This window comes from the organism of the source record quoted next, unplaced genomic scaffold, assembly GCF_019419815.1.
Source record: "Pyrus x bretschneideri cultivar Hongxiangsu unplaced genomic scaffold, Pyrus_bretschneideri_v1 Contig25, whole genome shotgun sequence".
Lineage (NCBI taxonomy): Eukaryota > Viridiplantae > Streptophyta > Magnoliopsida > Rosales > Rosaceae > Pyrus > Pyrus x bretschneideri.
Window position 1 is genome coordinate 1,675,750 of NW_025999557.1, and position 10,300 is coordinate 1,686,049.

General features: G+C 34.4%; 1 protein-coding gene across 1 annotated transcript; it reads right to left on the reverse strand.

Moving 5' to 3' along the window:
* Nucleotides 1–1,300: 1,300 nt before the first annotated feature.
* Nucleotides 1,301–3,228, reverse strand: LOC103932541 (ras-related protein RABA1f-like). Its single transcript, XM_009342169.3, has 2 exons — nt 2,809–3,228; nt 1,301–2,050 (listed from the first exon to the last, which is right to left on the reverse strand). The coding sequence occupies exons 1-2, from the start codon at nt 3,024–3,026 to the stop codon at nt 1,618–1,620; spliced, it is 651 nt and encodes a 216-aa protein (XP_009340444.1). The 5' UTR covers nt 3,027–3,228; the 3' UTR covers nt 1,301–1,617.
* Between the last annotated feature and the right edge of the window lie 7,072 nt (nt 3,229–10,300).

Consider the following 10,300-nt stretch of genomic DNA (forward strand, 5'->3'; position numbering starts at 1 on the left):
TAGTAACACTTCAATAATTTGATATCTAATTAATTAATAATCACAATTAAATAATATTTTAGGTCGGTCTTGACTTGAGAATAATGTGTTATGTTAATAGTTTGCGAAATTTATAATATTAGACATCATAAAAAAATTCATACAAGTCTCACGCAATACATAAATTAATAGTTTCCTGATTTCTTTACACCTTTGACACGAGAAGCCATTGATGTATGTATGGTGTGTTGTGTTACTATGGCTTTTTTTACTTGAATAGAGTTTTTGCTTGGTTAAATGTTCATGAAATAGAACAATATATTACATTGAATAATGTACAATTTGTTTTTTAAATTCATAAATTTACTTGATTAAACAAAATACATAAATTTATTGGTCCAAGGTTTTTTTTATTTTTTTATTTTTTTATTTTTAACATGCGATATTATTTACACTAAGAGGTGGAGGAGCGGTGTAAGGGCTAGTTTGGTATTGTTGTGCTTTGAAAAAAAAGCTGCTTCTGCTGTGTTGTGAGAATAAGCATCTGTGAAATAAAGTAGCAGAGTGTTTGGTAAACTTTTTTGTTAGAGTGCTTTTGAAAAAAAAAAAAAAAGCAGTATAATAGTGTTATAGTGTTTGGTAAACTTTTATGTAAAACAAATGTGAAAAAAAACCGGTTTTTCAAAGCTGGGTTTTGCAGCTTCTTGTTTTTGACTTTTTTCACCAAAAACTGTGAAAAAAAAGCTGAAGCTGAATGTTTACCAAACACAAAAACAGCTCCTAGCTTTTTTTGATACCAACTTTTTTCAGAATCACCTTAGTACCAAACCAGGCCTAAGCCTCATAGTGGGCTAACCATAATAATTTTGCTCGAAGTCGTCTGTGGCAAGAATTGAATCTTCTCACTTATAAATGAAGAAGAATACCACTAGGCCATAGTACTAAGTACCATTGGTCTAAGGTTTTTAAATCAAAAAGGTTTAACAGTAGTCGCTTTAGAAAGCAGTCTCCTCCACAGCACCCTGAGTATGGCAGACTCCAGATGTTTTTTACCGTAAATTTTTATTTAAAAATCAAAAATCAAAATCTAATGGTTAAAACACACGAAGTACCTCGTACTCTGCAGCATTCTAGAATTTTCTTCTGGTAGATAAAAACGGTGTAAAAGATTTTGACTTAATCGTAACAATGGTCACTGAAAGTGTCCTCGAGTTATATTTTGATCTCTTAACTCGAAAATGTTTCGGAGTCCTTAAAACCGCCTCGTGTTATGATGTAAAACCTTTTCGACTGGCAATGTACTTATTTGAGCCATAAAAGGGAAGACGCTAAATCATCATACATTCAACTAATCATCCATCCGATACAAAAAAATTATCCAGAAACTGTTCCTAAACTAGAGCAAACGAAAGTATCAACAAAAGATCGTAGGTAAATAATCAAGAAATTGACATAAGACGGAAGCTGTGACATTTCTTTTGACTCCAAAACTAAGAGCCGACCCCAAAAAACTCAGGCAATACCATACGGTAAAAAGTCAATGATAAATTCCATGTGTTGACAGGTACAAATCTTGAAACTTTAGGGGCAGCAAAATGAGAAGACGACGCCTTTCAGCTTGACCTATCGCTCTCACGATTAGGCAGAACAGCAACCATCTTTCTTAACAGCAGAAACGTCATCCTTGTTTCCGACATTTATGGTCTGTCCCTTGGGCAATGCTGCAGGATCATCTCCGACCTCTAGTGCTTTCCGGCTGACTACATGGTATATCTGTGTTAGGACTTCAGTGAACGCATTTTCAACGTTCATAGACTCAAGTGCTGATGTCTCCATAAAGAAGGTGTTTTCTCTCTCAGCAAAAGCCTTGGCATCCTCAACAGAAACAGCACGCAGGTGACGCAGGTCAGCTTTGTTACCCACGAGCATTATCACAATGTTGGAGTCTGTGTGATCCCGTAGCTCCTTTAACCATCTCTCAACATTCTCAAATGTCACATGCCGGGTGACGTCATAGACAAGCAAAGCGCCAACAGCTCCTCGGTAGTATGCACTTGTGATTGCACGGTACCTTCAACAAAAGAAAAAATCACTCAAAACTTAAAATTCAGGCAATCATCATTCACAAATGACAACAGCAACCACATCAAAATAACAAATTATTCAATGCCCTGAAACCTATTATCTCAAATCTTCTAGTCTGCTACCGAAAAGGTTCAGCAACACAAACTAAGGACTACATCTGCTCGGTAGAAGGAAAGCAACGAATATTCAGTACCAATCCTATTTCCGAAAAACACACTATTCAACACATAGAGCCACATTAGTAGAATCCCTTGTTGGATTTACATCTGACGGTACAGGAGACATCTTCACATACCCGATGACCTACTTATACTGTTCAAAAGTTTATCCTTCTGCAATGAACCAAGCAGAAAGAACTAAACAAGTACTTTTTCGATGCTCAATTCTTTTGAGATTATAGCTTACATTTTCTTAATTTGATAATTCTATTATTCAATACAAGAGAACATGTTCAAATTCAGCAGTGATCTTACATTGGTGTCAGATTCTGTTCAGCGTTCAAACAATAAACCGAAAACAAAAATAAAACACAATTCGTTGACAGATCTCGATTCGTATGGCGAACGAAATCTCTAAACAGTCCCTTCAATTTTCCCACATTTTCTCAGCACCCAATTACCCATTTCCCCACATTTTCTCATCATCAAATCACCCATTTACCCAAATCCCATAACAAGAACAACATAAAAAGAGGCAAACAGATTGAAATAATCAAAGTATGAATTGATCGAGAAAGTTAAAAACCTTTCTTGGCCAGCGGTGTCCCAAATCTGGGCCTTGACGATCTTCTCATCAACGTGGATACTCCGAGTGGCGAACTCGACGCCGATCGTCGACTTCGACTCGAGGCTAAACTCGTTGCGCGTGAATCTCGACAAAAGGTTGGATTTTCCGACGCCGGAGTCGCCAATCAGCACCACCTTGAACAGATAGTCATAGTCGTCATCGGCCCTGTACGCCATGGCTGCCCTCCTCCCTCACAAATCCAAATTCGACTCCGCGGTTGGGTTCGGTTGGGTTCTGGTTTCCGGTTCGGATCCGAATTGGGTCCCCGGATTTATTCAATTGGAAGAGCACGACTCGGAGGCATGCAATGAAGGAGGAGGGAGGATTGTGTGAAAAGGGGAAGGACGGCGAATTTGAGATTTTCTGCTGCTGATAAAAAATTGATATGATATTTGGAGAGGTATACCAGATTGTGCCTCGTGGGCCCACCCCAAATTTCATGGCCCTTGTTTTTCACTCCTGGGCCTGCAGGGTTAATAGTTATTTTCTTACGAACACTAATGAAAATGGTTTGAAAACTTTGAGTTTTAACAATAACGACAAAATAAAGGGTAAAGTGAATAGTACCATGATTGATTTTTTAATGTCAAAATATGATTTTTCGTCAAATTAAACAGTACATGAAGTTTTTCGTTAAAATTCCCTATTTTCTTAGAGGAATCTTCGTACACTCAAATTTCATTAACCACTTGTACACCGATACGTAAAAAAAATTTAGGTCGTTTTAAAAGTACTAAAGGAGGTTTCAAATTTTAAGTGGAATGTCACGCAATCAAATTTAAAAGTATGAAGAATTCTCAACCGACATGTCAATTCTACGAGGATTGACATATGAATTTTCTTCTGCCAAAATTGACATATGAGAAAAGTGCTGCCAAATTTTTTTTATAATTATCTTATTGGATGAGTCTTACAAATATCATTTATAACAAAATATATATATATATATATATATGTATATATATATATATATATATATATAGATTGGAGGAAGAGAAAATTTGACAATTGTCACGTTATCTATTACATTAACATTTGATATTTATCTTTTGACACATTAGAGATGCTCTTAGTGATTTCTTAAAGAAAAAAAATTATTTATTTTATGGCCATAAAATTTAGAGGGAAAATTTGGAGAGAGTTGAAGATTTCGTTGTAGATGGTACGATTCAGAGTTTTCTTACTTTGTGGATGCTTATGCCTGTTTAGAGAAAGAAAAAACGAGGGAGTTGCTCTTGTTCTTGCAAACCAGCATTCAAAACTCAGAATATATTCAAACTTCGAACAGAGAAGTAGATGAGTTTGTGGAGACAAAACTTGGTTATATATAAAATAAAAAAATAAATAATAAAAAAATAAAAAAACTCTTTTGTTTCCTTACATCTCAAGCAATCAAAATCAAGATATATCTTATGTTTTTATTTTTTTTTTCGTGACGAAAATAACAATTACAAAGAAAAGACCTTGTGGCAAGAAGAGCTAGCAAAATCCCGTAATGGATTTTTAGATTTACACTTTTTTGGTGAAGCATTTAACTCCAAGATTCCATGGTAAGGGGCCTAGTGGTAATCTATGCCCAATTATACAGGAATAGAAATATGTTGTGGCCAATTTTCTAAAGGGTTAAGAGAGGGTGCGGCTAGTGAGAGCGTAGAGAGAAATTGTAGAATGCTTAGGATGGTGTGATTCTCTTTATGCCCCCTTTTATTAATTGTAATCTAAGAGGAATGAGTGACTTGTCATCTAAGAAATTACAATTCTAATAGGAAAGACTTGTCCTCCAAGAAATTACAATTCTATGTATGCATGTGCTCATCATTATAGTGACGGTGTAAATCCTAGTTATTAGATATTGAGTTTTAGATTACCACTTATTACAGTGATTCTTTACTATTAGAGTTGTAATTACTTGGAGGATAAGTTATTCCTTCCTCTTATATTACTATTAATAAAAAAGAGTAATGATAGGGTGATTAAATTTGTAAACCAAATGACATGGATGTTGATGGTTGAATTATTACTTAAACGTTGATAAATGTGTTCATTCATATTGGTGACACATCATTTAGTTTGCAAATTTTTTGTCTATAAATTTAGTCTCCCTAGCATTACCCTTAGTAAAAGTATTGACATGTGAGAATCACACAATCTTAAACATTCTACAATTTCTCTCCACACTTTCATTTGTTGTACCCTCTATTAACCCTTTAGAAAAATGGCCACAACATATATCACATCGTTATGGTAAAATGTTCGTATAATTGGCACATATTGCTACTAGGAATTGGAACTTGGGAGGTAGCGTTCTTAAACGTGTTAGTTATCCGAAATTTCTAGAGCATACACCAATTAAATGAATGGTTGGATCATGTGGAGTAAAAGATCCAACGGCCAAAAATAAAAGATTTGTGCCTTGAAGGCTTGGCCATCAGGGTGTTTGTGTGTGTAGTGAGAAAATGCACTTGTTTACCGGTTAAATCTTGCACACCTTACCAACGAAACAAAAAACAAGAAGAAGAAATCCTAAACCACACTCTACCTCGTCATCTTGTGAGACATTCGTAAAATGTTGCAAAAATTAATAGTGTTGTGAGAACATTGTTCCGATTGAGTTAAAGTTGAGTAATTCATTATCATAATTTTCTTCAATGCAATATATGTTACGTGCCAAAAAACTGAGGTATATATTATACTGCTGGTGAAAATTATGCAACATACACATAACGTTTAGCAAACTTACGAGAAAAAAATCACTTCAAAGTCAAAATAGTTAGGAGAAGAAAGTAGGCAAAATAAGGCCGTTAAGGGATGCCATGCATCGTGGCCACTCTATACTACACCGTGACCCTCATCCATGCAAACTATACAGCGGCGGGGGCTTTCTAACTGTACCTGCAACCAAACCCAAAAAAAAAAAAAAATACTAGTTACTTCAATAAATTATGTTATTAAATAATAATATCAAAAAATTGAATAATTAAATGATAATATTATTACATTATTAAATAATTTGGAATTCCGTCCGTTTAGCAGGGAGAGAGAGAAAGATCATAATCGAATATTAAATAATAATATCAAAAAATTGAATAATTAAATGATGTCATAATCTAATATTATTAAATAATTTGAACTTGAATGCGGTAAAGTTAGTTACGAACGTTGATTTTCCCGGAAAGGAATCTTGCACGCGGTAATTTAATTAACCAAAAAAGAAATCGTGGCCCACCTACGCACCGGAGCCGTTGGATCTATTTAATTCATTTATTTTCAACGCATCGGATGCTAGGTTAAGTTTGAGAGTTTAAGGAGAGTATTGAATTGAGATTTTGAAAGATTTTAATTCTTTTAATGAATCCAGAGATATTCAATCAGGATTTTAATTGATTCTCTAAAATTCAATGTGTATTCAATTATGATTTTAAGATATTTTATTAAAAGTCTTAGAAATCCGAGTGTATTCAATTAGAATTTTAAAAGAGTTTATTGTTACATGTGTATTCAAATAGAATTTGAATTTTAAGAATTTAGAAAAGTTGAAGAATTAGAGAGAATTGGAGAGATTTTGTAGTGTATTTTAAACATCTACAAATATCACCTCCCCATGAGATTTCAAAGAAATTGAATCAAAATTTTACATATAATCTTTATAAATCAGTTAAACTCCATAAAAATCTCTTAAATTCTCAATTGAATACACCCCCTAACTTTGTGTTCAGAACTCCTGACGGCTGCTTTATAAGCAGGAGAGTCGAACCACATAGACATTTCCCCTCGGGGCTAAAAAAAAGCCCATCTAATTTCTCTTCCCTCTCCGCCGTCACGATGCCCGCCTTGTGAGGATGGGCAGGAGAGCAAACCACCATACATGTCATCATGTCACGAGTACACCAGCTTCGTCACGCCAGCTTGTTTGCAGATGTATGTTGTGAAATGAAATAGGCAATTCTGAAGCAGAATTCTTCGTAATTTTTCGTGTCTCCTTTGTTTATATTACCACATGCATCTATCCCTCACTATCCCCCTCTTGAAACTCAAACATAACAAACCTGAGCGTCTTTGCATTTCAGACCATGTCTGGTAAGATCAATGCTTCAAATTTCTTCGTCATTGTTATTCTCTTACTTGTTATTGTCTTTTCTTCTCTTACTCGTTATTGTCTTTTGTTTTGCTGGATCTTCGTTTGTCTTTTCTTTTATTCATCAATGTTTCTAAAAAAAATTGGCATTCGGTTTTTGCAGCATTCAATTTCTGCAATGTTTGATGTTAATGCTCTTTCTTTGTACTGAATTTGTTGTTATTTATTTATTTTTTCAATTCTGCAAACAATGATGATCACAACAGCACCACTGTTGTTGCCTATATACACAATAACAAGTACTATTTGTGTCGGACTCTAGGATATCAACGGTTGGTTTTGATGAAGATAAAAAGATTCAGACTTAACGTAATTTGTTTTCCTTTGTGTTGAATGATTTTTCTTTTCATTTGCTATTAATTAATAATCTGTTTCATCGTGTTATGTTAGATTCCCATGTGTACACCAAATTCACTAAATTTGGAATTGATGTTTACGCGACATTCGACAATGTCTGGTGTCGAAAATGTCATGGAGAAATTATTTCATGAATTAGCCACTTATCTTAAAAGTCAAAATGATCCTGTTTCTTTAAAGGACCTTGCTATAACTACTTTCGATAATCTTCTAATAAGATATGGGAATGCCAAGAAGGGTTAAATTGGAACAGAGCCAGAAAATAAGAAATATGAAGCATATATGACTTACTTATCTTCTAGCTCTGATCCAATTTGACCCTATTGGCATTTTCATATCTTATTAGATTGTTGGAAGCAGTTATAGCAAGTTCCTTTACAGAAATAGGATCATTTTTACTTTCAAGATAAGTGACTAATTCATGAAAGAATTTACATCAATTCCAAATTTAGTGAATTTGTTGTACACATCATAATCTAACATAACACGATGAAACATATTATTAATTAATAGCAAATGAAAAGAAAAATCCTTCAATAAAAACACAAAAGAAAACAAAGTACGGTAAGTCTTAATCTTTTTATCTTCATCAAAATCAACAGTTAATATCCTAGAGTCCGACACAAAGTAGGTGCCATTTTAATCATCATCGTCTGCAGAATTAAAAAAATAAAAACGTAACAAAATAATAAAAAAAAAATAACAACAAATTCAGTACAAAAAAACAACATTAACATCAAACATTGCAGAAATTGAATGCTGCAAAAACCGAATGCCAATTTTTTTTAGAAACATTGATAAATAAAAGAAAAGAAAAACGAAGATCCAGCAAAAGAAAAGACAATAATAAGTAAGAGAAAAACAATGACAAAGAATGCAGAAATAATACGAAGAAATTTGAAACATTTATCTTACCAGACATGGTCTGAAAACCCCCCGAAATCAATCTAGCATGCATCTTGGCCACCTGGGAATGAGTTGTGCTCTTGTCATTCTAGCAGGTACATTAGAAAGGACGCCCGAGTCTATTCGCTCACAACAGCAACAACAGACTATTTCAGCCAAATCGCTAACAGCCGACTCTGGTGGGCAACACCACGTCAACGGGCAGCTCATTACACCGTGACCCTCCTCCATGCAAATTAAACAGCGGAGGGACTCTTTAACACAATGATTCAGTCTAACGGGTACCAAAGCAAATTAAGAATTTTCAACGGTTTATTATAAAGGTCTAATGTTAGTGTGTGTGGTCTCAAAACCACGTTCCTCAATCCTGAATCTGACTACATATATACCACTACACTCTTAAAAGCAAGTTTGAATCGTTAATGAAACATATAAAGTTAATTGAGAAGCTAGCTGCAGCAAATTGATGAAAGCACATATTTATGAACGAGTTACTGAATATCGACAAATTACTAGTTACTAAATATCCATTCTCGGAAACAACACAAGGATAACATTATCTCCCCAAAACATCACAAGCAAACGATTGATGCAACCAGAAACTGAAGACCAAGAAAACAACATATCTACTGCCTATAATGGGCTTTTCTTCTAATTCCCTTCGGAAAGGTAAAAAGTTCCTAGTTACTTGGTATCTTTCAAGTTTTTACTGTAAACTGTTCTTCTTCTTCTTTATTTATTTATCTAGTTCGTATTCAGATACCTACTTGACTGCTTCCTCAATTTCATCATCACCCGGCCCTCCTCAATTCTTTGCTGCAATTGACCCAAAAAAAAAAAAAAAAAAAAATCTTTGCTGCAAACTGGGCAGCTTTTGCATCTCTGTGCCCATCAAATATACCAAAAATCACCTGCAGGCTAATTCATTTTTTGAGTTTTTGATTTTGTGAATTTTTAGGTTTGAAAACAATTGGGTTTTTTATTGGTTTGATAATGAATGGTTTTGAAAACTTGGATTCATATAAGATTTAAGGTTTAGGACCTTTTTTGCTTTGATAACGCATTACTCTTCAACGTATTTGTTATCATCTGTAGCTCAAATCACACACATAATTTGTTTTCTCATTTTCACTAAAACTGTCATTTATTTACATAAACAACTTCCATTTCCCAATCTTTGTAACAGTGAAATAAAAACACAATATATGAGAAAAAGGAAGTTCTGAAGTGCTGACGAGTGAAGAAGAAAGTTCTACCGCTGATTAGTCTTGAACTGCCCGTTGTCCAAACTATTCTAAGTACCGTTCTAAACCCCACTCTTTGACAACTATTTTCTCACCTGTTGTAAATAGGGTTATAAATAGATTTCCACATATATGTAAACAGTATTGTCTGTCGTTATATATTTAAGACTCTTAACTTGTTTTATATGGCTTTAAAACCCGCAGCATCGCCCGGGAAATACTTGCTAGTGTATTCCAACTCATCTACTTCTCTGTTCCAAGTTTGAATATATTCCAACTGAATTTTTAAAGCTGGTCTGCAAGAACATGAGAAAGCCCCTCTCATTTTCTCTTTCTAAACAGGCATAAGCATTCGCAAAGTAAGAAAACTCTGACCCCTACAAAGGCATAGGCACCGCACACGCTGCCTTGTAAGTTATGAGCTGCAGATCACCCGTTGCAATCTCTGAGGTCACCATCTTGTGGCTCAAATGACGTGTACGCCACCGTCTGCAACAAAATCTCCAACTCGCCACATTTTCCTTCTATAAACACTTCATTTGAATTTCTTGTTACAGCCATTGTCCGCAAAAAGCGTATTTCATTTCAACTAATCTTAACCAAAATCAAGTGAAGTTAAAATGCTAGAGACTCTAGAGAGCAAAGATTATCTGAATGATAAAATATGAATGCAGTATCTCAACAGAAAAAGTACACATCAACAGACATTTCTGCCCTTTTTTTTTTTTGGAAACTTTAACGAAAAACTTTTGGTACTGTTTACTTTAACGAAAAACTTTTGGTACTGTTTACTTTAACGAAAAATCAT

Excerpts from the sequence above, each read along its gene's own strand:
- LOC103932541 (XM_009342169.3), bottom strand. The coding sequence starts at position 3,026 with ATGGCGTACAGGGCCGATGACGACTATGACTATCTGTTCAAGGTGGTG. Across the intron at positions 2,051-2,808 it reads GACACCGCTGGCCAAGAAAG|GTACCGTGCAATCACAAGTG; the intron begins GTTTTTAACTTT and ends CTTTTGTTGAAG.